Source organism: Morone saxatilis, unplaced genomic scaffold, assembly GCF_004916995.1.
Source record: "Morone saxatilis isolate NCDOM2014 unplaced genomic scaffold, NCSU_SB_2.0 Contig11, whole genome shotgun sequence".
NCBI lineage: Eukaryota > Metazoa > Chordata > Actinopteri > Moronidae > Morone > Morone saxatilis.
Window position 1 is genome coordinate 2,740,720 of NW_023339663.1, and position 26,723 is coordinate 2,767,442.

Sequence of the window (26,723 nt, forward strand, 5' to 3'; positions counted from 1 at the left end):
GATAGAGAAAAAACAGTTAAAAAAACAGTAAGAGTAGGGAAATAATATAATATAATATAAACACTATGTACAAGAGAAAAAACAGTAAGAATCCAAACGACAGATAACACAAATAGTAGCAAAAAGAAAGTTGCACATGGGCAATAGATTGCACAGTCAATATGACATGGTATTGCAAATCTGTTCTGTTCTCTTGTCGATTTTTTTCAAAAGTTGCTCACAAACCAAATGTTTCTATATTACAGATTATTGACGCTGACTCTGATACTGAGTGTTCTGGCTCATCTGTAGCTAACAGAAATCTAGTCAAAAGAATGTGAGAAATTTCATTGATTCCAAACTCAGTCAATCACCCTCTCTGACCTTAGTGTCAGCAGATTCCTCTGATTGAAGGTCTTAAAGATTTACCCATTGGACTGTGATTAGCCTTGTATGCAATCAGTTAATCTCTCAAATCTGAAGCTAAATACTGACTAATCGGTGAGGCAGCATGTTCGATTATGGGATTTGAGTTAGATCTGAGAAATTAAACCTTAGTGGCAAAATAAATCTGCCACCAACTGTGGTAACAAACAGCTCAAGATGTATTGGAGGTCAGCTTAAAGTAAGGCAGGCTGGTTTAATTAAATCAGTGCTGATCAAACATCAGCAGACACGATGACATGCTGTTATTTATTTGGTGACTCTGGGCTTTGTGCTTGTGACTTCTGGCTGCTTTCATTGTCATGTAACTCGCCCAACCGGCTGCCAGACGAGGTTAGCCTTAAGTATTCACTTTCCTTTAATCTCTGGTTCTCCACCCACTCCTATCACACATATCTGTCTGTGGCTGCTGGTTGTTCAACTCTCTTCACCACTTTTCTTCAGTTCTTTGAACATGTCATACGTATGATATGTAGCCCCTCAGACCTGCCAAAGGTTTTATTTGGGGGGATCTGCTGAGAGCGGTTATACTGTCTAAGTCCATCTGAAGAGCCAAAACAATAATGAGCTGAAAACTGGCAGAAATCTGCAGTTGATGTTGATGTTGTTGATTCATATGTAGTGTTAGCTACTAGCGACCCTGTCACATGTTAATATCATTCATGATAAAACAAAAAGTGTATAATCAGCCTCAAAATATCACATCTTTATGACTTTATAAGATTAGTCTCAACATTTAAATAATTAATGAACAATTTGTTGCTCCCGGACTCTGGGACAGCCTTCTCCAAAGTCTGTGAGAAACTAATCCAGTGCACATCTTTATGAACTGTTTTCTTCATTAAGTTTTTTTAAATGTTCTATTTATGGTTTGTATACTTGTCTTTTTCCCTGTTTTCTGTTGTCATTCAGTTGTGTGTTTTTAAAGTTGTCAGATTAAAAATTATATTAGTTTGAAAGTGTTTGACAATAAACTACATTTAAATGAAATAAATAAATAAAACTTGAAATAGAACAGCAAATTGAGTGACAATGAACAGATATTGCTATCAAAATATTACAAATAAAGTGTTATTGTTTGTGTTCCTGGCTTTCAGTTTCAGGTATTTTACTCTGAAGGACTGGGGCCGGAAGTTCTGTTGTCACCGGAAAACCCGTCCGGAGGCGGAACTTAAAATGTATCCAAAGAGGAACACATGCCAACCAGCAGTGCAGTCACTCAGTGCGCGCGTCAAACACACTACATACAATAACATTGCATTTTTTTTTTTACATTATTATTATTTTTTAAAACTAGTTCAGCCATGTCCGGAGCGTTGGCAAGGCTGCTTTTCTACCCGACGTTAGCCTACAACGTTGTCTTGGAGAAGGTCACATCTCGACGGTGGTTCGACCGGGTGGACCAGACTGTGATCCTCGGAGCTCTGCCGTTCAGATCCATGACCACACAGGTCCGACTGCCAGACATCATCCTCTCCAGCTCACACTCAACTCTCTCTTGTGCTTTTCTTTCTCGTTTTGAAGCTGAACTAAAGTTTTTATTTGACCCTGCCTGCTCTCTAGTTTAATTTTAATGATATTAGTCATCATTGGAAACAGAGCTGTTACTGTGGAAGACCATTGTTTACCAGTCAGCAGTGTTTCATACAGTTGTTGAAGGTTTTGGCTGCTAGTTTAACTGTGAAAATGAAGTTAATGAAGTTGTTCCATCCTATGCACAACTATATATGTTGCACAACTTTTAACTTTTAACTTTAATGTATGTTTAGTGTATGCATGCTACTGGATACTTGAATTTCCACTCGGATAAATAAAGATCTACTCTATTAATCTTACTCTATCTATCTATCTATGTGCTTTACATAATTATATTAAGTTGTAATTGCTACATTATTTCACATGTCAAGCTTATTATTTTGCATTCTTTTTTAACAGAAAATTAACAGTTGTTATTAATCATATACAGTTTATTATTATTATTATTTACTTTCTATGTATCTTTTTAAAGATTTAAGTTTTCCTGTGTTACTTATAATTCTAAAGTAGCATATGATGATTGTACATCGTATCCATTCAAATTACCTGCTTTGTTAAAACGTTTTGTCTCTTATGAACTAGATTCTTCAGTTTCACTTTTCTTGTGTTGCAGCTGGTAGAAACACAAAATGTTGAGCGTCATCACATAATGAGGATGTATGAGACCAAAATATCTTCTGCAACTATGCCGAGTGATTCCACCTGACTGGTATTTCCCTTCTTTTAACGTTGAAGATTCAGCCATCCGTGCTGTGTGTTGCTGTGTGTCGTAATAAGGATTGATTAAATTTATTCAAATAGTCCTTACATACTATTTGTTAACTCCTCAAGAGACGGATTGTCATTTCGGGTCCTCGTATTTTATGTCGGATGATGTAAAATAAGCTGTAACGTGTCGTGATCTAAACAAACTATTGGGCACCATTCTTTATAATTAGTTAATTATTTTCGTCATTTTAACGCAAAAAAATTGCCAAACTTTGCTAGTTCCAGCTTCTTAAATGCTCGTCGATTTGCTGCTTATGAAAGTAGACAGAATATCTTCTGGGAAAGTATAACAGGCATATTTCACTATATCTTTATAGCTTTAATCGCTCAAATAACCAATCCATTAAAACAGGAGCAGAAGATATGAACCCATAATAAACATAATTCTCCACAAAGTGCCGCTGAGATCTTGAAACCAGACTGTTGAGCACCACAGGCGGATTTCAGACAGCGTCAGCGGGTTGATTTGATGTGTTTGCTGCTGGTTGCAGGAGTGGCAGGCTGCAGGGGTCGAGCAGCTGAGGTTGAGCACCGTTGACCTCGTCGGCGTTCCCAGCCTGGAGAACCTGCACCGAGGCGTAGAGTTCGCCCTGCAGCACCGAGAGCGGGGGACCAGCGTGTACGTCCACTGCAAGGCCGGACGCTCCCGCAGCGCTACACTGGCTGCTGCGTACCTCATTCGGGTCAGTACATCACTGTGGGGAGGTCACACTGACATGTCTGCTGTTTGCACTCCAACCTAGATATCAGTTTTAAGTAGAAGGTAAGCACATAAAGTGAGGGAACAGAAAAATAGAAGTAATTTATAATAACATTGTGCTTTTCTGCTGACAGTTACACTGCTGGACTCCAGAGGAAGCCTGTCAGAAGCTGGCGTCTGTTCGACCACACGTCCTGGTTCGCTCCGCTCAGCTGGAGATGCTGAGGACTTACCACCAGCAGGTGTGTGGACAGTCCAGCTGAGAGAGAGCAGGGCGGCGGCTCAGACCTCATTATGATCCCACAGAAGCTGGAAGACTGGACACAGAATCTTGTGCAAAGCCACAATGACATGACACACAGTTGCACACAGCTGCACAACTTTTTGTTTTCCCCTTATGTTTTTAAATCTTTTCTTTTACTGGGAAATGGTTTTAATTTTACAGCATATCGGTGAGCTCACTGACTGCCTGGTTTCCTCCTTGAGGCCGAAACATTCATTCAGTATTTAATTTAACGAAATGTAAACACTTGGAAACTCTCCGGGCTGACGTCCTGTGTGAATTTCTGTGTGCTTGTTGTGTTTGGACTGCGGTGGCGTCACAAGACGAGATGGACATTTGAGTGTGTAACTCAGCAACGACGCAGTTACTGTGTATAAGCATGTTTTGCTATGGTGCCTCGTAACTTTAAAAATACTTAAGATGTTCAATAAAATATTTGTATGATAAATACAGTCCAATGGTTTTAAAGCTTTGATTTATTTTCAGCATCTAGGTATTACGTGTGTATATATTCATGAAAGCTGCCTTATTAATGTGATGGAACGGCATCAAACATACCAATCTACTGTCAGAGCACTGCTGTTTCACATGATGGGACAGTGTAAGAACGTCCACCACATCCATTTGAACTACTGCTGAAAAACAACAAAGTACATCAACTCAAGAACCCGGTACCTGACATTTATTCCTGAGTATAGCGAGTGTATTCAGGGTACTTCGTATGTGACTTCCTCCACCACTGATTTACGATGATGTGTTATAAGCTATCAACAGTGGACTGTAAAATAATTTATTCAAGGACTATACTAACAATAAGTACAGTTTTCAAGCACTAGCACATAGATTTTATGCTATTTTATACTTCTGCTCCACTACATTTATTTGACAGCCTTAGTTATTTCGGATCTTACAAACAAAAGATGTGATCAGTATTTAAAATAAGATGTTATGTTATAAATTTAATTACCCAAAGGAATATTAAGCATTTAAAGTGAGCTCCACTTTAATCAGCTGTAATACTTATAATAATGATCCCGTAATATAATACAGATATAACACTGACAAGGGCCCACGTACGTTTCATTCTACATTTTGCTGCTAATAGATTTTTTTTAATGTTTATTTTATTTTGGATGCAAAACTTTCACTTTGAATTGAGTATTTCTATAGTGTGATAACTTTTACTTATTATTTGAATACTTCTTCCATCACTTTATGCTATAATAACCATTACATGTCACATATGAAGGCACATTTCCTTGCAGTAATTCTGATCTTGTCGGTATTTATGTCAGTATGTTCAGAATTATGTGAGTCTTTGGGGGGGATGTGAACTAACTGAAGGGTTTTTTTTGTAATTCAAAGGAAAAATAATTATATTTATTTATACTTTTAACTTAAATTTAAACAGTTACACTGAGTTTACAAACACTACATAGAGGAGGCTTCTCCTCCGGTCCAGCAGGAGGCGACACCCCGCGAACAGTCAGTCTCTGACCGGAGAAGAACGACTACGGAGCGAACATGGCGGCGTCGTTGGTGCGGTTTGTCCGCGGAGGTCTCGGTCGGAGTTTTAACAGTAAGTTCACTTTAAACTCGTTTTTATTTCGCATACCAGGTTGATGTAGTGGCTGATTTAACTGTGTGTGCATTTGCTCGCTAAAGGAAGATACACAGCCTCTCTTGCAACCGTTAAATGTCTCCGGTTTGACCTTCGGGCTCGGTTGAATAACAGACACACGAACAGCTCCTGTTGTTTCTTGTTGTCTTTCTGTGGCAGTGAGTCTGTTCGTGCAGCACACACACTCTCACTGCCGCTGTGTTCTGGGTCCATGTGGGACCAGTGCTCTTTGTTTTAGACCCGCTGCTCACATGATGTCAGTTTCTCTGCAGGTGTAGGTGTCGGTGGTGTGTTCAGGCTCCTTTTTGACAACTTGTGTGTGTTTTTTTCTTTTTCCAGTTGCAAGGGCATCGTGTCTCCTCCAGCAGCAGACCAGGCTGCAGAGCACCACCGAGAACCCCCGTGAGTACACACTGCTGATGCCCACTGATCTCTCTCTTTGCACCAGTGCTGCATGGGGCCCCAACAACTCAAGACTTAATGTATATTCAAGTGCTTTATTCTAGTTTATTGAAAACAATCTGAGTATGGACCATTAAAGCAGTGTCAGTAGACATTATAAGGTCCTTTAGATGGACCTTGTGTGTCCCTGGTCCCCCTATAGCAGGTGAATCTGACTATCATTACATTCATGTCACAGAGCTAAAGGTCTGTTTGACTGAAAGATAAATCCCTGATGATTTTTTAAACCATGGAAGGTAATTTAACTGCACTCACAGTATTTTTAAGGTATTTCCAGATTCTTCTGAGTGTGACTCGAACCAAAAGTGAAATAAATGCATTATCCGTGTGTTGTTTTTCAGTATTTTCTGTTATCATATGCAGGTTGGCAATGAGACATGCCAACTGATTTTGTTTGGATTAGGAAATTAAGTAACGATTTGGGAAACAGATTCAGATTAAAAACATTGGTGATTGTGAAGGATTTATTCTTCAGAGTAAGGGATGTTTAACTCTGTGGCTCAAACATAATAATGCATTAGAGGCATAAACTGAATCTAAACAGACAGAACCCACCGCTGATGTAAACACTGATTGATTTCCACATCACATATTCACTTGAAATCCAGAAATGTCACACAGACTCAAGCACGATAAACAATATGATTACTCCGACCTATTTTACAATGTTAATGATGAAAAATGAAACATGTCTGTCGCGCAGAGCGATCGCGCTGTTGTCGAGTCGTTATGAACCTCTTGTCTCCTCTGTGTCCTTCACGCAGCCACCGTCAGGCCCAAGGATGCCGTCACTCACAAGCAGCTGGCGGCGTTTGGGGAGTACGTGTCTGAGATGATGCCCAAATATATCCAGCAGGTCCAGGTCAGTTCATATGCTCATTCTCCCCTTATGGTACTCGGAACAGTTAACATGGTTATATATAGATTTTGGAAGCCTGCAGATGACTTGAAAGCGTGTGTTTGTGTGTGTTTGCGTAGGTGACCTGTTACAATGAACTGGAGGTAATGATCCATCCTGATGGAGTGATCCCCGTGCTCACCTTCCTGAGGGACCACACCAACGCCCAGTTCAGGAACATGATTGACCTGACTGCTGTCGACATCCCAACACGACAGAACCGCTTTGAGGTAGCCGTCACGCACGCACGCACACACACACACACACACGCACACGCACACACAGAAACAGAAACAGTACAAAATGATCACCCTAAGCACCAAATGTGGGCCAGTTTTGAGTTTGCTGGAAAAATAAATTGGGGAATAATACTTCTGAACAATGCAGGGCCACATAGCTAAAACTAGGTTAAAACAATCAATTGTTTGGCCCAAAGCCTATTTCCAGTCCAGACGTCCCCCCACGTGTGTCGGGAGGTCTATGATCGGGCGGATATTGTGTAGTCTGAACTCGGCATGAGACCTTTTGCCTTTCAACACCTTCCATCTCGTGCCACATTTTTACCTGTGGAATAAAGCCAATCATGTGAGCACATGAGCTGGTATTTGTAGAAAATATCTTGGATGTTGTACAGTAGAAACGTTAAAACATTAACCTTTTTAATTAAAGTTGTGTTGAGGTGTGCTTTTGGAGATTTATTAGCAATTTGTTTTTGCATTTCCGTTACAAACCTCCCCACAGTCGCTATATCTAAAGTAAATACCAGTTTAACCATGATCACCTGTCTAATGCTGCAGCAGTGCTGTTAGTCGTAAGCTTTAATTCCGTTAAATTAAAGCTACGTTGTTGTTATGTAGGTTGTACAGACAGCAGCTCTTCAGCAGGGAAGCATTATTTGTATTTATTCAACACACATACTCATTCTCACTAAAACAGGATGGAAATATTTGCGTACCGAGGCCGTCCTGGTAATACAGGATGCATATCCTCTAAACGAGCTGTCTGCGTGTATTTATGGTGACAGTGTGTGTGTGCTTGTTTACAGATTGTGTACAACCTGCTGTCGCTGCGTTACAACTCTCGTATCCGCGTTAAGACGTACACAGATGAGTTAACACCAGTGGACTCTGCAGTCCCGGTTCACAAGGCTGCCAACTGGTACGAGAGGGAGGTGAGTCCCAGCCTGCAGGCCCGATCTGTGGTTTCATTACAGTGTTTAATTCCACTGTCGCTCGTTCTTCACAGGAACGGTAAAGAGAGTCAAAGTGTGTGTGTTTCTACAGGTATGGGACATGTATGGCGTGTTCTTTGCCAACCACCCAGACCTGAGGCGTATTCTGACAGACTACGGCTTCGAGGGCCACCCTTTCAGGAAGGACTTCCCTCTCTCAGGATACGTTGAGGTGAGTCCTGCCAGCAACGCCACAGCCGCCAGCTTTATTCGGCTCAATCAAAGTGTGATTAATTTTCATCCTCCAAATAGAAACGCTGTAGTATTGGCAGGGTGTCAGTAAGACAGACAGGATGAAAGCTGTGCCCAGGCGCTTCAGATCTCAAACTCTGCTGGATCGTGCGATTTTATTTATTCATTTATTTATTTATTTATTTATTGAGCTGATGATGATAAATTCAACGTTCCCACAAGCCTCAAACATCCTTGATAGTTTTATGGGAGAAAGAATAATTCATGGCCTAAATACTCTCTGAAACTGAATTGATTTCTTTGAAAGAATGAATGATTAGTTTCCACACGGTGCTCAAATTCATCTTTTTTACTTCTCGGTCCAAGGGCGAACACTTCACGCTCCGGGGGAATCTGTTTTATAAATTCATCATTTGATCAGGACGTCATGTAAAGAAAGGCTTCTCCTATAGCTTAGTTTGTATTTTTTCCAGCTTTTAATCCTTGAACTGTCTCAACCCTAACCATGGAAACACTGGAATTACTTTAAATAAAACAAAAACATGTCCTGCAGGTGCGTTACGATGATGAGGTGAAGCGGGTGGTGGCGGAGCCTGTTGAGCTGTCGCAGGAGTTCAGGAAGTTTGACCTGAACACGCCCTGGGAGGTGTTCCCCGCCTACCGAGATCCCAAAGAGGAAGCACCCAAACTGGAGGCCGGTGAAGCCCCTGAGAAGAAATGATGTCCCTCTGTTTCATCACCATTTTCTGTCTGTTAGTGTCAGTTTGGGATTCCCAGCCCCCTGAACAAACCCACCTGAAATATTTATGTAAATAAAGATGCTAATAAAACAATCCTCAATAGATCTTTTGTGTTGCTGTGGTTTTTGCATGTTTTATGCGTGTGGACACTCAAACATTACACCCATATGTAATTTTAACATCTCAGAGAGCATTATTCTGAAATACTGTGTGCTGTGACAGGGTTTGCTGTACTTGGAGCTCTGCGTATAAGGCAACCAGAACAAAACATGAAAAACAGACCCATGGCAGGTCTGTCCATTTACTTTTGGCCATATATTGCACTTGATGAAACATTTGATCCTTTGCTAATTACAGTATTTTAATTTACGGCACTGTATTGCTGCCATACCAGAAAAAGTAAAACAGACCTGTATCAGATATTCATGATATTACCTTATGACAAGAAACCTTTCTTGTTATTATATCTTGTAACTTGTAACATTGATTTACCTTATTTCAATTATTTTGTTATAATGTGTCCTTATAAATGATCACTTTATAACATTAAATGTTTAACATTCAAATAGGGTATTGTTCTAACAGGAAAGGTTTGTTATAATGTGAAAATATCTTGTTCTAACATGTTTTAACATGATCTGTTTTTTTTCCTCAGTATGAATATGATAATATGGCACATGAATTGACAGTTTTCACTACAATAATTAAGTAGAATCATTAAAGCCTGAGAAAATGTTTCAGGACCTTTAACCTAATTTTGTTGTTTACATCTTAATTGTGATAACCACAAGTTGTTTTGCGGCATGCAGAGCTGCCGTACTGTAATTCCCCAGCAGGTGGCACTGCAGCACAGAATATCCTCTCTGAATGCTGTTGCTTTTATCTGTCAGTTCATGAGTTCACACCGGGGGATGCAATACGCTCAGGCTGTGCATTTCTTGTTTTTTATTTTGTCAAACATTTTCATTGAAGCATTCATTTTACATGTAAGAAATACTCAAAACATATTAAAGAGTCAACATGAGCCAGACTACTAAAAACACAGACAGGTCAAAATGTTTTTTATTATTCTCCTTTAGGTTATTTTTCCATCATGGTTGATTTTGTGCTTTTGAGACACAAATTGCTAATTCTGGCAGTGTGGCCAACTGATCCGAGCAATAACCAGAAAGTACTTTCAACCACATTGTGACCCGTATCTGCTTGACACAGTTTCTAATACACAATGATCAATCTTTCATTAGAATCACCAGAAAGAAAGAAGCACAGACCAGAAACATCCAACATATTGTCAGTTACTGTACAGATAATTCACTTAATAAAAATACACGGTTAACAGGCGTCGACTGGGCCTGTGAAGCTGTCCAGCCATCATGAGAAAGTATCTTTTTAATTCATTGTTTTTTCAGTTATATGCATGCATCACACAAGTGCTTCTGAGTGTGTCAGATGAGTTATGCTCAAGTCACTTCACACACCAGTTCTGTGCAGGATTTTTCTCTCTCTATTTCTTAGCAGGAATTGCCTTCACAGACTGATTTACTGAACTGGGTCAGGTCTGTTTTAAAGTAAAACTGAAGCAATCATAGGTCCACCCCTGTGCGTCGCTCGCTCACTGAGGCTGCAATAGAGAAACCACCGAGGGTTAGACTGTGACAGAATACCTTATTATCTCAAATGAGGCACACTCTCAGTCTAATTTCATACTGTGAGAAAAAAAATTTGCATCTCATTGTCCAAACTGTTGTCACTTTCTTAGAAGTCGCTGCAGCCGTACAGAACAGGAAATGATCGATTAGTAACACTGGTGCAGAGAGACCTGTTGAAAGTGTGAAGACTAAGACCCGCTGTCTGTTATTAGTTTTCAGAGAAGGTGTGAGACCATTTCCCCGGTGCCAAGGAGATCACTGTGAGGTGAACGCTTAATGAGATGGAAGAAAATCACCTCAATCTGACTGCACAGAGTGTTACCATTTTCATGTTTATCTCGGTAATGTTTTATTTGGCCTTGATATTTTGTAATAATAAAAATAGAATGTATTCGAGTGTTGTGCTTTGTTGTCTGGATGCAGTCCTTTCAGGGATTTCTTTACAGACAAAAGCACAGCATCCATCTCCACTAGCTTTTTGTGATATTTCATTTGAAAGGAGACTTTTTTATCATGCATGTAGGTTTGTGGACCAGCTGAGTGGTTTCCAAAGTGGTCCAGGATCTGTAAGTGGTTTCCAACCTGTTTCGAGAGATGTTTTGCCTCTCAGATTCTTTCTCATTTAGAGGTTCAGAAAAAATAAACATAATTGGGTTGAACATATTGTCCCATCTTCTTGTTAATCATCTTGTGACCCCTCATATTTATCTTGGAACCCGTGAGGGGGTTCTGACCTCAAAGTTGGGAACCAATGCTCTGAACAATGCCTACTTGTGACCTCTTACAATAGGTTTAATACTGTATGCTTTACTTTGATAGTTCTGAAAGGTCTGAAATGGTGAACGTGTTCAGTATTTCATTTGAGAAAAGAACATAAACATTCAGAAAACAATCACCTTTTTTTTCTTTTCCTGACCTGCTCCACTATTTTCAGGAACTAGTCGCTGTGTCTGTCATTTGGTAATGGGTAGGTTGCGTATAGTGGGTTTAACAGAGATTTCTTTGCTTTAGTTTTTTTTTTGACTGGAAACAACTCTGATGAGAGCAGTGAACTAAAACAGTAAAATTCCCAGCTGTAAAACTAAAACATTGAGCTAAAAGATGCTACAAGTCAGGTGAAGATTCTCTAAAGGTTTGTCTCTAAAAGCAACCCTTTTATTTTCATATTACGTATAGTCACTTGGTCCGCTGTTGCACAAAAATATTGATTGGTGTAACTTTAAATGTATTTTTTCAATGCTTTTTCAGTAGCAAACACACAACTGGTTCTTACTTCTATTGTACTGTAGTGGCAGCAGCAATTGGGTGAACCATCCCTTTAAAATTGTAGTCCATTTATAATTTGAATTTATATAGAGTTGTTTTGTTCTGGAGCAGTTTGACTTTGAATTGGCCTGCTTGCAGTACCCTGGTGTAGATTGTAGTCTATATCAGAACACCTCTTCTCTGAAATTCACATCCAGTTAACTCTAATAAAAAAATTTATATGTTCAATCACAGTGAAGCATCACTTCACTCTCCAACAGAGAAGGTGATTTCATAAATTCAAGGTTCATCACAATTTGAACAGCATCATCTTTCTCCCGGCGGTGTGAAATTAAACAGACATGCATATTACAGTGGCCTGGGAGAAGCAATTCAATTTTCCCCACAGTGGTCGCCATCTGAAGAAATGAATTAAACGCTGCTAGAATTAGAAATCAAATTATGGTCCAGATCCCCGCAGGCCCACAGCGGCATGTGGTCAACAGTCGGTACGGGATGGATATGCAGTCTCCACTTTTCCAAAACTAAGTCAGTTTTGTCCTGTCGTCCTCTGCTCCCGCTGTGGCCGAGTATCAGGGCGAGAAACACTCCACTCCTTTTGACACAAAACACACTGTTCATATTGATTTCACATGCCTCTAAAGACATAAAGAAAGTAAAGTGACTTTTTTACATACAAGCAGAAACACCAAGTCTTTGACAAGGATAACAAATGCACTTACAGAAATATTTCACTTCAACTTCACATTACGTGCTCACCTTCATGTCAGTCAAAACTATATGTAGGAATACTACAGCAGTGAGCTTGATTTAGAGAGAAAAAGAGCATAAAATACGACCTTGTGAGGCAGCTGGACATCACAAAATCATCACAAAATGAACAAGAATGCTACGGCACGAGCTAAGGGAGTGCTTTAACGCTAGGTGTGTGTGTAATGTTGCGTGTGAGAACTGACTGTTTCCTCAAAAACAACAATAGGCTAGTGGCTGCTAAAGAGGTTAGCACTAAAGGCTTTTCTCTATGGACAAGATGTTTTCGCTCTTCTCCCAACTGGCTTTGGTTCAAATGCGTTATACTGTTTATTGATCTGATTGGTTGAAGTTCACAGATGGTTCATCCAATCACCTGTAGTATTTTTTGAAAGTGCGAACTCTTTTCCGAACAGTTTCCGAAGCCAGATTGCATAAAACATGCATCAGCTTTTTTAAATCACTGCTTTCTTTGAGGCTGATAATCAGACGGAATTGCACCAGAGGATGTGCAATCATTTGAATATAAAATTCAATCATGGTGTACTAACAGTTGACAGCTGAAAAAAGGAATCTAACTCCTTGTGTGTGTTTTGGTGGCTGCACTAACTTAAATGAGAGTTTGGCTGACACAAAGGTGAGCAGGTAATGACTGGATTTTCATTACAGAGTGAAATATTCAATTAGAGTTCACATTACTGTCATTCAAGGTTCCACATTTGAGTGCCATGAAGCCATTAGCTGGAAATTGAAGAGATTTTCATTTAAGCTCTGCACTCAGTCCAAGGTCCCTGTGACTTTGCGAAGGAATTCATATGAAGAGGAAGCTTCAAAGACAACCACGAAGCAACATTTGTGTATTACAAGTATTCTCCACACAACTCAGAAACTGCCCAACACCTTTTGTGGACTCTTGAGACTTTTCCACTTTGCACGAATTCCTCCCACAGTGTTCAGTCCGTAGCCCGTGCTGCAGCTAGGGTTTCTTGTCTGCATATGATTGGCTAGTGGTGGTAGTGGTGGTGGCAGTGGGGAAGTCTGGATAAACCAGGAAGCCAGTGAAGGTGATGTATTTGGCGTGGTTGCTGTAGGCCCCAAAGCCATCTCTCTGGTGGGAGTAGAGCCAGACTGTGTCTCCTGGTTTCAGCGCCAGCATCAAGCTCTGACTCTGTAGAGCTTTCTCACCCTGGCTGTCGTCGTAGATCATCGCCTGCACCTCCAGACGGTTCTTCATCAGCTTGACGGACAGCGTCTTCTGCGGCAGCTTGCCCACGTTGAAGGAGAAGTAGTAGGCCCCGGGAACGCGGCAAGTGAACATCCCCTCCGTCACGTTAAAGTCTTCACCGATGTTGACGAATGCTGTGTCGAAGCTGACTGGCTGGTGGTGTGGCATGCCCACTTGGTCTACTCCCACGATGCTCTGGGTGCGCCCCACTGAGAAGGCAGATCTTTGGTCATTTTCGTCATCGTCATCCTCTTCCTCTTCCTCCCTATGTTGCAACTCCTTCTCCTCCACTGAATCTCCTTTTCCAGATCTGACGTGCTCTGTGGCCTGGTTACTGTCTAACAGGGGGGTGTTGTCTTGCTGGGGCTGCTGGGAGGCGAAGTCAGGATGGTGTTGATGGTGGTGTGTCTGGTAGCCGTAGGTGTCGGGGTAGACAAGGTAACCGTTGAAGGTGGTGTAGTGTCCGGTGTTGCTGTAGAGCGCATAGCGCGGGTCACCATGGAGACGAAGCCAGACGGTGTCGCCGAACTCCAGTTGCAGCATGACACTCTGGCTCTGTACCTGAGGATTGAAGCAGACTTTATTATCCCAGCTACCGAGTCACATCCAGGTCTATTTTACATCAAGGCATCGACACCAAACATAATCCGATCATCTACCTCACGCAGCTCCTCGTTCAGGGGAATTTGGTGTGTAATCCCCTCTGTTCTGCTTTCATTCACAACAACACAAACACACCCTCTGTGATGAGAGCCATATTGTACTGTAAGACAGTTGGACAGCTTTGACACGGTAAAAGACCTTTGTAAACATTTCCTTAGAGGGAAAAACCCACCCTGAAACAGAATTCAGCCATTATCTGAAACAGAGGCTGAATTGATAGAGAGACCTGTCAAAATACATTTAGAGAAATATGCTTATTCGCTTTCTCGTCAGGAGTTAGATGAGAAGCTCAATACCACTGTCAGTGCATTAACTATGGAGCTGGAGCCAGGCAGAAGTTAGCTTAGCTCAGTGCAAAGACTGGAAGCAGGGAGAAATAGATAGTCTTGACTGTCCAAAATTCAGAATTATACCCACCAGCATCTCTAAAGATAAAGAAAGGTAAACAATTAAAAAAAATTCCTGGGTACTTGTTAGAGTTGACAATAATAATAATAAAAATATAGAAATCACCGCCAAACTAATAACTTATTTACCTACAAATGCTCTGATTGTCTTTGTTGGAGCTTCAACTAGGAGACAGCCATTCACACCCAAACTCATTGAATTGTTCACAAAATTAGATATGAGTGGCGATGGTCTGAAACTTACCTTCCTTTCCTCTCCAGCATTTTCCTCATACACAATGGCCTGCACCTCGTTCCTGTTCTTCATCAGCATCACAGACAGGTCTTTGTGTGGAAACTTGCCCACTGTGAAGGAGAAGTAGTAGGCCCCGGGGATACGACAGCGCAGCAAGCCAGCCTTGGGGTCAAAATCCCCTCCGATGTTGACATAAACAGTGTCAAAGGTCACAGTCATCTTGGGCCCGCCTTCCATGCTGTTGGTGCGTGCAACAGAGAAAGCTGAGCGTAGCTCCACGTCATCCAGCAGACGGGCAAAACCCCATGCACTGCCAACATGGCACAGGCACAGCAGGCCAATAAGCAGGCTTGCTGGGAGCATCATTGTATCTGCAGAAACATAAAAAATATAGACATTTTTTATCACTTTTAGCCGCTTGAAAATAAACCCACAGATCTTTAAATACTGCAAGATTTTGTTGCAGAGCCAGATTTGAGAAGATAGCTCAGTTCACCTGGCAAAGGAAACTAATGAGCAATAATGAAGCTGGGAAACCAGCGTGTATTGCTTCCTATTCTGCTGTTGTGGTCAGTTTTAACTCATCTCTCTTTTGGCTCTTCTCATGATGCTCCTACAGGGAATCTAATAAATGTCACTGTTTAATTCAACAACATCAATACCAAGATCTAATGGATGCCTGAGGACTGTGTTTGTTCATTTGGTTGCCCACTGATTGTAACTTTTGTAATAATATCTATAATAATACATATTTTCATTCATTTCCACAATATAGAATCTCTGTCTCATCACATAATTTCATACTTCACTGCTCATCTCTGGTCAGATCGGAGAATCTGTAGTCAAACCACAGCAGCTGTTTTATGCAGTTTTTGCTTTTGATTGTTGGTTTCCTAACAGGAGACTAAACCTTGCTTTGGTGTGGATCATTTGAATGATCTGGCCTGAGTTTCTGTATCAATACCATTTTGACATTTTTGCCTTTATTTAACAGTTTGTCGGTAGAGACAGAGAGGAAGGAGTAAGGGGAATGACATGCAACAATGCATGAAACTTGAAAAAATGTGATTTAAATCAGGAATGATCTGATCAAAGAATATGTGAATAAAATTACAAATCTAATATCAAATTCAATACCAGTGGTTTGATACACAGCCGAGAAAAATGGCACATTTGAGAGAAATGTGGGCATCAGAGAAAAGTTCATCTGTTAGGTGAAAACACAAGTTTGAAGCATTTATGAGCACAAGTTTAAAGGTAAAACACTAAAACCTCACACGTGGACAGACAATACTCACATAATGGAGCAAGCATACATTTGCACATCACACAGACACAAAAACAATGTGCCCTAAAACAAAACACACACACACATACAATCCCTGCACTGTGTTTGAGTCATTCGGGCAGATCGCTCACAGTAGAGGAGGTATTAATGTGTCTTTTATTAGCAGAGACAGGCGCTCTCATTGTCTCATTGTCCTCCACTAATGAACCAGCAGGAAGCAGACACACTCAGGTGGAGCTGTCAGCACTACCAAAGCCCCCTTAAAAAAAAAGACACAGTGAATCATGTACAGAGCTACCAGAGCCCAGAGGAGCTGCCCCCATGGTCAGTGCAATTTATCAACACATAACGATAATACAACTGAACTGAAATATATGACAGTATTTAGAGGACGAACTGAAGAAGAATGTAGTGTAAAGCAACTGGATGTGCTCTTTTAGTCTTAAAGATGTTTCCCCCCCTCATCCAGGAGACTTCAGCACTTTTATTGACTACAGTAGGAAGTCCAGGTATTTACTGTAAACCTCTTTGGGTGCTTTCCACTCAGCTTATTACGCTTCCTCAAGTCTTCACTCGTCTGCCATCTAGCCTGTGATTCAGAAACTAACTGAGTGAGGTCTACCGTCATCCAGGATATTTCAATCACTCAAATGTGTCTTAGAGGAGAGAGGAGGCTTTCAAAGGATCTTAGAATGATAAACCACAGATATGTCCAATGCAGACGAGACTGAAGACTGTGAGGACAGCAATTACAGCCCAAACTCTCACATTATTCATATTTTTTCATAAAGTAAAAATTATTATATGTGTGTCTAATTTGAATGATGAATAAATCATATACTTTTCGTTATTACCCAAAAGGCTTTCCTTTTCTTTTCTTCTTTTCTCTTCCAAGTTCAGTTTTGCTCGTTCCTGGTCAAGTGAGGTCCAAATATGTATCGTCCATAGCCACACAGTCACTCGTTCAATAATAAAGGCTATGGCATATAAGGACAGTACACTGTACCTGTAGCAGTTTACAAGCCAATTATAAGTCTGTAATTGTCCAGGAATGTTTCCAAAAAAAAACAAAAAACAGTTATGGACAGGGAAAAATCACTTGTTTACAATAAAGCAGCGGTAATTGTTGGTAGAAGTGAGCTGCAGTCTCTGGAATTTAGCCCCCCCAAACTAACATCCAGTGAATGCAGCATGAATGCAGCATGTCCTTCATTCATTTTCTATGAGACTCAAGTGATTTAGGATAGCAGGCGATGCATTGACTGGCACTGAAATATTTTAACTTAAAGCAAAACCAATCAACAAAACTTCTGAAACCTTCTGAAGACAAATGAAATGTCCTCAGAACTAAAATAAATATTTTTCTTTTCTTAGACATTATGTTAAAGAACCAGTGTGTAGCATTTAGTTGTATCTAGTGGCCAAATTGCAGATTGCAACAAACTGAAACTCGATATATATACAATATCAAGTGTGTAGGGGAAACTACTGTGGATGCAAAACTTGCAAAACATGAGACAGGCCATCCTGGGCTACTGTAGAAACCGTTCAACATGGCGGACTCTGTGGAAGAGGATGATACACTAATGAAAACCTATAAATATTATCTTCCATTTATGCCAATAGAGCCTCCTAACTGTTACACAGTGGACCTTTGAGATTCATGATCCTATACATTTTTATCATTTAGGTTGTGTTATCAGTTCGGGAACATTTCTGGAAATTACGTCTTCATGTTGGACAATTTTTGGCAACAGGAATCATGCATGTGTGTCAGACCGGGCTATCTTGTGAGGAGTGATCTTGTTATTTACTGTTACTGGTGTGAATCACTGCTTATCATGCCATGTTTGCCTCTGGCAGCCTCCTCTTCACCCCTGAATGAGTACATCAACACTGAATGATGAAACATCTCAGTCAGTGTGATGATATTAGCTGTGTTGTCTAATGTGCTGCATATTTTTCTGTTTTGAATCAATTTTCACTGTCGCAATGCATCACTGCTAAGGCCTTGAAGTTATTTACTGTTAAAACTAAATTTTCTTCTTCTTGTATGTTTATACTAAATCGACCTCTTTAAATGGAAACTAATTATAGCGGTTAATTGTACTTAAGGCACTGAGGCACAACTGATCGTTTTTGTCTGATTACTTGTCCCACTGCAGCAGAGGGAGAAATCCATTCTGCAAAAGCAAAAGGTGCTGCTGTACCATCTCGCTGCATATATTATATGAATCTCAACACATGCTTTTTTTCTTACCGTTGCCTAAAGTAATAAAAAAAAACACAAAATTTACAATGCAGCAGTTAGGCTTGTTCGTATAATGGCAGCTTGCACTAAGAAATAGTGTTTGTTTGTCTGTGTAATGGCAGCAGTTTTAACTAGTCATGTCGACAGACTGTACTCCTTAGAGAGTGGGATGCTTCAGGTTCAAACAGCAATGAAAGAATAGATCAAACAAACCTCTTCCATAATGAGCACCCATGGGATTTAAGCACAGAGAGGAGTAACAGAACAGAGCTGTATAGAAAAGACTAAAGCAGAATTAGTCCATACAAATATAAAAAGAACTCTGTTGTGCACTTTTTAAAATTCGACTTCCACACTTTCTTTTGTCTTCTTTCAATGCACTGGGAGTGAATGAGTATGAGAGCTGTTTCTCTCCTTTTTTAGATTGACCAGGCAATAGCCTATTTGATTTGATTTTAGAACGACTTGCATATGTTTACATGGTATACATACGTTTTGTGTGTGATTGGGTTAGAGTAATCTCATTAACAGCATTAGGATTAAGTATTGAATTACATTGCTGGAATAATTGAAAGGAATAGTCATTTTCATTATAGCCTACAATTGAGTTTAGCGTGTGCTGGTGTGGTGTGTCTAGTACTTGAAAATTCTTCAGCTACAGTCCAAGCATACTGACATGAGCTTCAGTAACTGGACACCATAATGAGATCTTTTACTTTTGCACTGTTTCTTAGGTAAAATTTTAAATGCAGGTCCTTTACTTGTATGGTAGTATTTCTACACTGTAGACCTGAGTACTTCTTCCACCACTGTGACAATTAAACTATGGACCTTGCTCTCATTATCAAATTGATTGCTACAAAATATTATTTACAAATATTTCTCTTTTGTATGAATAGCTCTGTCATTGTGTTTTTGGATGATAAATATTCTGTGTTGTGTTTCCTCTAATATCCAAAGTGAATTCAAGTATTTAGTGAACACTCTTACATTCATGTGAGTCTCTCAGTGCAGCTGCACTCTTTCCTCTGAACAGCTTCACTGGATCCTGCAAGTTAATTACCTGTACGAAAGCTGTTGATGACACTTGTTTCAAGAGGAGAGTATATTATAAATTTGTTTTTTCCCTCCAATGGTGCTACTCCCTGCTTGTTTGTGTGTGAACCAGTAACCTTACAGCAAATTATAGCTTATGCACACTTAATGTGACCAGCAGCAGTTAATTATGATGGCCAAATGCCAACATAGAGATTGAAGGAAATCGTCAGTTCATTTACGATACATAATAAGAGAGGAAGCAGATTATGCTAATGAATTTGTCTAATGCTGTGAATGATATTATTCTCCAAACATCCATCCATCCATCATCCAGTTTCTTACTGCTTATCTGGGTCAGAGCTATAGTTCCCACAAGATGAGCCTCCCAGCCCAGACTACTTTGCCTAGCAGCTTCCTCCAGGTGCTCCTGGGGATTCCCAGAGGCTCGAGCAGACTTAGAAATCTCTTCCCCCCCAGTGAGTCCTGGATCTGCTCCGGGGTCTGTCCCCAGTTGGTCCTACTATTTAAACCTTTAGACAATGGGAATCCGTGTCCTTTCTGCTGCCTCAGGATGGTGACATTATGGGTTTACTTTGATCTGCTGGAGTAATTAAATCCCTTTGTCATCCTCGTTCCACTTCTATATGTGTTTTTTCCTCATACTGTTTTCCGTAGTAACAGTTTCAGAGTAATTCTACTTCTTTTTTTAAATTGGGCAGAGCCATACTAACAAAATTAACATTAGAAGATCAAGCTTTGTCTGCACACACCTCACAGACCTCAAAAGAGCTTTAATAACTAAAGACACCTGTATGAATCTACTGGGCTTTTCGGAAAATGCATAAAACATATTTTTTTCCCAGGTGGTGAGGGCAAAATTGCATTTGTTTTCCACTTGTGTCTTCCTTTTTCAGACTCTTCAGTCATGCTCATGTGATTCCACCAACAAGGCCTCCAAATTAAACAACAAACTCATTACTGCCTTTCAGAACGACACAGAGAAACGCTTTCCGATTCTCACGGAATACATCTGTGTTATGATGTGACAACACTTTAGGTTTATTTAGTTTTAGGCACAGAGAAACACCATGGTTTGGGTTACAATTAGTAATTCATTAATTTAAGTTAGCATAGTTATGCATAGTGTGTAGAATTTAGTTGCTTCTAGTGTTGTAGGTGCAGATAACAGATTACCCCCCACGCCTCATCCTCCTGTTCCAAGCGTGTCGGAGAAACTATGGTAGCCTGTGAGGTGATGCTGGTTTCCAGTGAGTAAGTAAACAAGCACACGGATAACAGTTGGCTGTGGGTTGCAAAACAAATATTAGGGAGTTTACAGTGAGACACTACTTGATCCAGCAGATCTGTGATACATGAACATCTCCTAGGTCAATATAAATTTGCATAAAAAATCCCCCATATCAACATCACGTGGGTTGCAGTGAGGATTACTTGAACAAATCTGCTTCAGCAACCAGATGCCCAAACCACCTGGTTCTACACAGTGTGGGGCAGCAGCACTTGGATGTAGACGTCCCTCCAGGTCTTTCAGCTCCTTACCTCCTCATGAAAAGTACTACTTAAGCAGAGAAACACTTAGATTTATTGTGGCTGCTTGTTTCTGCTGCTTTCACTCGTTGTTGAGGGATTATAACTGAGAGACGGAAGGAAGATTTGTCTGTGAATCAAGAGCTTTGCATTTTGGCTCAGCTCTTGTATCACGACAAAAGTGTCATGACATGTCTAAAACGTTGTAGCACTTACAGTGGCAGCCAATCTCACAGTCCCTTTCATCACAGCTTAAAATGACTTGAATTCCTTTATCTGGAAAGCTGCTCAAATCTCACCTAGATGGGTCAACTTGTATCTGACGCAAGACTGTATTAAATTCATATTTAGCTGCAAACCTCTCTGATGGTGGTGGACTGACCAACTGACATTGCCGTCCCTTGAGCAACAACAGGCAGGTTAAAAAAGAAAAAATAGAAACTGGAGAGCATCGACGGCAGAAATTGAGAGTGAAAACTGGTGTAGCTTCTAAAGAAATGATCTCGACATGCACTGGGGACTTTTCAGTTTTAACTGACGAGCAAAACAAATATTTTTTATAATCCTTCCATCTGCCATCGATTTCAGTACTGTCTAAGAGCATTGTCAATATTGGCTATTTCAGAAGACCAGAAAGAACCTTTAGGGAAAATCCAGGAAATTATTCATTAATCCTTTAAAGGACCTACAAATGACGACATCCTGAGGAACCATTCAAAGATGTTTGCTAACCTAAATCAGAGTGAATCCTTGCTCTCTGTTCCATTATGTGGTTTCAAACCATTTCATTTTGTTTTCTGCCAGTTTAACTTAAGCATGAAATGCTACGTTATCCTGGAAGATGAGGGGTAGCACGCCTCAGTGACCTCGGCAGCAGTTTTATCAAGCAGGCTCTGATCTTAGGGGGGCGGTTCACCCGAGGCAAACTGGTCTCAGGCGAGCAGTCACTGTCTGCAGTACTGCTGAGTGATGCCTGAAGTAGCAGAATAGGGCTGCTGGTGTGTTCACCGCAGACCTATTCTGTGAAGGGTGGAGGTGCAATGCCTGATGGGCAAAAGACAAGGCTGTCCAGTATCCCTAGGATAGGATAGTGTGTGATTTACATCCTGAGCTGGCTCTGGAGTGTGTCCTCTATGTAGCGACGTGGAAAGTAAGGGTGTGGAGGATGCTTGGAAGTTTGAACTGTATTCAAATGGTTGCAGTCTGCAAATTTACCACAAGATGCCACTAAATCCTACACACTGATCCTTTAAAGGATAAATTCTGGTATTTTTCAACCTGGTGTATTTCCCATGAATGTGGCTATTGTGACTTTGTGAGTCATGCTAACTTTACATGCCACCCTCATTGCAGAGGGTGGATGAACATTATAAGAAGGTTAGGTCAGCTAGCGAGTGGGCAGGCCAGCGCCTTGAATGTCAGCTGTGCTGCTATTGGTGAGTGAATGGGTGAATGAGGCAAAATTGTAAAGGGCTTTGTCCGTTAAGATTGAAAAGTGCTCTATAAATGTAGTCAATAGAGCCACAGTGGCCATATTTATGAAAAATGAACCAGGTTGAAAAATACCTGAATTTTCCATTAACCAAACCATAGTTGTCTTGTGGATATTGCAGGGATTTAAGAATCCTCCAATAACGATGGTCTTGTCTGGCGATATGGGTTGATAACTTCCACAATGAAAAAGGATCTGGTCATATTCTCATATCCACAGCACATACCCTCCACAGCTGGGTAATTATTTCAGCCATCAAACACTGTCATCTGCTGTCTCTACTATCTACAAAATCTGTGTGACTGTGATTCTAACAGTGTTTGACATTCTGAGTCAGTCTGCTCAGGCTTAAAGGATTGATGTGCCCTTCTAAGAAAAAGACAGAGGGTGCAGGGGAGAGACGGAAGGACCATGTCTGAACACAACATCGGTTATTTGTGTGTTTTCAAGCCAGCAGAACCCTGTCAGCTAAACCCCCTTTGTCTCCAAAAGGTCAGCCTATCAAGGATTTCCCCAGCCTTATTTTTAGACTGACCTTCATGCATTTTTGAAATTATACAGTGAATTGGGAAAGTGTCTCAGACTCGTGGACTGACGTTTTCAACCCCTGAAGTTAAAATGCACAACCATGAAAAAAGCTCTACATTTGCATATCAGTGTGGTTGTCGTTGTGTCCGTGGTTGCACTGTGAACCAAACATCTAGCTGAACATCAGCAGGTTTATTACTTTACAGTCTCCCTCTCTATTTAACTCCTGTATCGCCTTGCCATCAAATTAAGCACCGCCTCGCAGTATCAGTTGCATCTGTGCTTCTACTCCATCTCTCTCTCACAGGTTGTGGCTTTCCCTGAGATCTTTCCAATGTCTAAAAATAGAGGGAGGAGAAAGGCTGATTTCTCCTCCCTGGAGACAGATCAATAACTGATGATTGAGACGAGGATGAAAAGGAGGACAGGAGGAGAGAGAGGAAATGGAAGGCGAAGATAGAGAAGGAGTAGATGATGAGAAGGGAAGCTGAACGAATGTGGCAACATTTCTTGTGAGCGTGGATTTAGAATAGAGGATGTGGGAAGTGTTACTGTTATTTGTGTGTTTATGGGGGGGCTGGATATACAGTAAATGTGTGTGTGGCCTGTATAACTTTGCTGTGTGGGTGGTAAGGTGTGTGTTTGTGTAGTCCTAGCTGCGTAGGTTGCAGTTTCTGAAGAAAAGTGTGGATTTGTTGTGTGACTATGCTAATCAAATGTGTTTATACATAATGAATTGTGTACGTGTGTCCTATATAATTTTGTGAAGCATAATGTGTGTGTGTGTGTAACGATTTTATTTGGGTGTATTCTGTTTTTTCCTGTGCTCGTGTGTGAGTACAGTATGTGTATATACATAGTATGTGTATTCAATCTTGTGTTGGGTGTGCGCCTGCATGACATGCATGTGTGACAATGCTTTTGTGGTTGTGCATATGAGTGTGTGTTTGTATTTCTGTGTGTGTCAGTGAATCTCTCCTCCATGCTGGGCCATCTGCTCTAGGTGATAACAAACACATTAGCCCTCAGACTGAAGCAAAACAACCACTCTCCGAGTCTCACCGGCTGGCTGAGGATAACTAGTTTATATTACCTTTAAGTCTGCTCTGAGAACCTGTTAATATGTTTTCATATTTCCTCCTGCTGCAGTGCAGTGTCATCATCTAAACGTCTCAGGAGGTCATTTAATCCTCAACTGAGGGTTTCTGAATTTGTCTCACAGCCACTAAGATTGGAGTAAGAGGACGATTCTACTGTGACTGGAGTTTTCTGCTTATAGCTGCATCAACACTGAATCAGTTGACTTCATGTATCGTGCAGAGAGTTTACTCGTATAGGGTCAAACCCACTGAGATTTTTCGCTGCAGCTTTATGGAGTCTCTTTTAGCTCATTGTTTTGAGTTTATGGCACATTTGTGGTATGCTTCAGACTTATTAACCTCATTTCCAGCAGCAACAAGCTCTTGTCAACCCACTGTACTCTACCTACTCGAACACCAAATTGCAGACTGTGAAGAAAGTAGAACGTCTAACAGCTAGAGCTACATATTTTTCTCATAGTAACAAAAGCAGAGCTAAAAGTAGAGTGTCCATTTTCCCCGGGATATGCAATCATAGGGCAGACAAAACAGTTTAAAAAGATGATAATATTAATGTGGTAGCTAACAAATTAGCCATAGCAACTTTATAACACAATATATCAGTTTGTTTTTGAGTTTTTGTGTGATCAGTTAACTGTTAAACAACTAGCTGTCTGAGGTTAATGTGTTACTAACCCAACTCTCCTATGTGTAACTGTCTCCTAACTGCTTTTTTTTTTTTTTTTTACATATAGTCTTATAGACTCGAAGTGATTGTGAATGTAAGTAACTAGATGGCAACCTTCAACCTTAATTAAGTGTGTTTAGCTTTAGCTGCATAGACACACAGTAAGGGAAGAAGTACTTCTGATACAATTCACGATACTGGGTCCATGATATGATATTCTCACAAATTTTTTAACGAAATTAGATTGAAGACAAATTTCTGAAAAATGTTCTTCTGTTTCCTAGGTAGAAGACTTACATATAATCTTTAATCAGCTTAGTCAGCTGGTGCTCTAATGTAGCGTGAATGTGGAGTCGATAACTTTAATTTGTTCTACAAATAGTATTGGTGTCACTCTTAAAAACCATATGGTTCGATTTCTATTGTAAGGTCTTTGCTCAAGCCAAAGGGAAATCAGTTCTTGGAGTAGCTGTTTCACTATCTGCGTGATCCAAGTGTAAATCCATCTCTTCTCTGCTTCCCTGAACAACCTCTCTCTGTCATTCTCTTGTACCCCCCACTTCTCCGTCTTTCTCTCTCTCTCATTAGATCAAAGCCACACAGAGAGAACTATTGTTCCGTTTTATAGTCGAGCGTGGATGCCTGGCTGCACTGAAACCAAAATAACAAAGAAACACTCATCACACATATGCATGGATGCACACACACACACACACACACTCACACACACACACAGGCACTAGTTATTGTTTTCATGCTCATTCATTTACATACAGCAACGAAATTTCTGCTTGAATTACCAGCTCAGCATTTCAGGATATGCGTTTATTTGCTTTCTTTCCAAGAGTTAGATCAGACAAATCTCGAGTCAAGTATGGAGCTAGGAGCAGGAGATAATTTGCATAGCCTAGCATAAATATTGGTGGCAAGGGGAAACAGCTAGATTTATTCTGGCTACCAACTCTAATTAACACACTGTATCTTATCAGTTTAATTTGTACACATACAGAAAAAGTTTGTGGTTTTATGGGAGTGACTGTGAAGCTGTGTCTGAAATCACTCCCCTGTTCACTCATTCAATGCTTCCTGTGACAGACACTCAGTGGTTTGAGCTCACTGAATTGAGATTTTGGACACTTACAGATCATCACTGAGGTGTATGGCACTAGGTGTAGAGTTGCACAATGGTAATGGTTTAGATTTTTGCATGTATTGTGTTAAATTCTCTGTGCGAGTTTCTGTTGTGGTTTTGACTTTGCTGCAATCAGTGAAATGAGACACCTGTGCAGACAATTAAGGAGGCAACAGCAAGAAGTTAAAAGACAGGAAGAAAAAAGCAGAGCAGGGAAGACGCGAGGAAGAAGAAAAAGAAGAAGAAAGAAGGTGGGGGTCTCAGGAGGGGGACGATGTTACGCCTGCTGCGGTTCAGGTGAGGATTGTGTGCTGTGGCCACTGACCGCTGTAGCTTACGTATCTCCAGCATTCCTAAATGTTGGTAGCTGTTCTTTTGAGCTTTGGACAGAGCCGGGCTCGCTGGTTCCTTTCTTTATGCCAAACTAGTCTAAGAACATCCAGGTCCATACTTGTTGCACAAACATGAGATTAATATCGATTCTCTCATCTCACTCTAGGTAAGAAAGCAATTTTTTTCTTTTTCAGTTAATCAACAGTAAATTCATGACTATATATGTGAAATATGCTTAATTTCCCAAAAGGTTTAGTTAAACCCATTTTGTGAGCTGTCATGTCTACAAAAGATTCA

General features: G+C 40.6%; 3 protein-coding genes across 3 annotated transcripts in view; 2 read left to right on the forward strand and 1 right to left on the reverse strand.

Moving 5' to 3' along the window:
- Positions 1-1,588: 1,588 nt before the first annotated feature.
- On the forward strand, positions 1,589-4,165 carry ptpmt1 (protein tyrosine phosphatase mitochondrial 1). Its single transcript, XM_035682507.1, has 4 exons — positions 1,589-1,874; positions 2,573-2,633; positions 3,202-3,410; positions 3,562-4,165. The coding sequence occupies exons 1-4, from the start codon at positions 1,728-1,730 to the stop codon at positions 3,688-3,690; spliced, it is 546 nt and encodes a 181-aa protein (XP_035538400.1). The 5' UTR covers positions 1,589-1,727; the 3' UTR covers positions 3,691-4,165.
- Positions 4,166-5,178: 1,013 nt separating this feature from the next.
- On the forward strand, positions 5,179-8,958 carry ndufs3 (NADH:ubiquinone oxidoreductase core subunit S3). The gene is made up of 7 exons (XM_035682500.1): positions 5,179-5,289; positions 5,671-5,733; positions 6,558-6,655; positions 6,772-6,921; positions 7,737-7,862; positions 7,975-8,094; positions 8,668-8,958. Exons 1-7 carry the CDS (start codon positions 5,235-5,237, stop codon positions 8,833-8,835), a joined length of 780 nt encoding a protein of 259 aa, XP_035538393.1. The 5' UTR covers positions 5,179-5,234; the 3' UTR covers positions 8,836-8,958.
- Positions 8,959-9,790: 832 nt separating this feature from the next.
- Positions 9,791-26,723, reverse strand: part of c1qtnf4 (C1q and TNF related 4) — a 28,868-nt gene continuing 11,935 nt past the window's right edge. The window contains exons 2-3 of the mRNA XM_035682488.1: positions 15,059-15,420; positions 9,791-14,305 (exon numbers count right to left, since the gene is read on the reverse strand). Of these exons, the coding sequence (XP_035538381.1) occupies positions 13,496-14,305; positions 15,059-15,415 (1,167 nt within the window). The 5' untranslated portion in view covers positions 15,416-15,420 and the 3' untranslated portion in view covers positions 9,791-13,495. The remainder of the gene's footprint in view (positions 14,306-15,058; positions 15,421-26,723) is intronic.

Excerpts from the sequence above, each read along its gene's own strand:
- ptpmt1 (XM_035682507.1), top strand. The coding sequence starts at position 1,728 with ATGTCCGGAGCGTTGGCAAGGCTGCTTTTCTACCCGACGTTAGCCTAC. Across the intron at positions 2,634-3,201 it reads GATGTATGAGACCAAAATAT|TTTGCTGCTGGTTGCAGGAG; the intron begins CTTCTGCAACTA and ends TGATTTGATGTG. Across the intron at positions 3,411-3,561 it reads CTGCTGCGTACCTCATTCGG|TTACACTGCTGGACTCCAGA; the intron begins GTCAGTACATCA and ends TTCTGCTGACAG.
- ndufs3 (XM_035682500.1), top strand. The coding sequence starts at position 5,235 with ATGGCGGCGTCGTTGGTGCGGTTTGTCCGCGGAGGTCTCGGTCGGAGT. Across the intron at positions 6,656-6,771 it reads AATATATCCAGCAGGTCCAG|GTGACCTGTTACAATGAACT; the intron begins GTCAGTTCATAT and ends GTGTTTGCGTAG. Across the intron at positions 6,922-7,736 it reads CACGACAGAACCGCTTTGAG|ATTGTGTACAACCTGCTGTC; the intron begins GTAGCCGTCACG and ends GCTTGTTTACAG.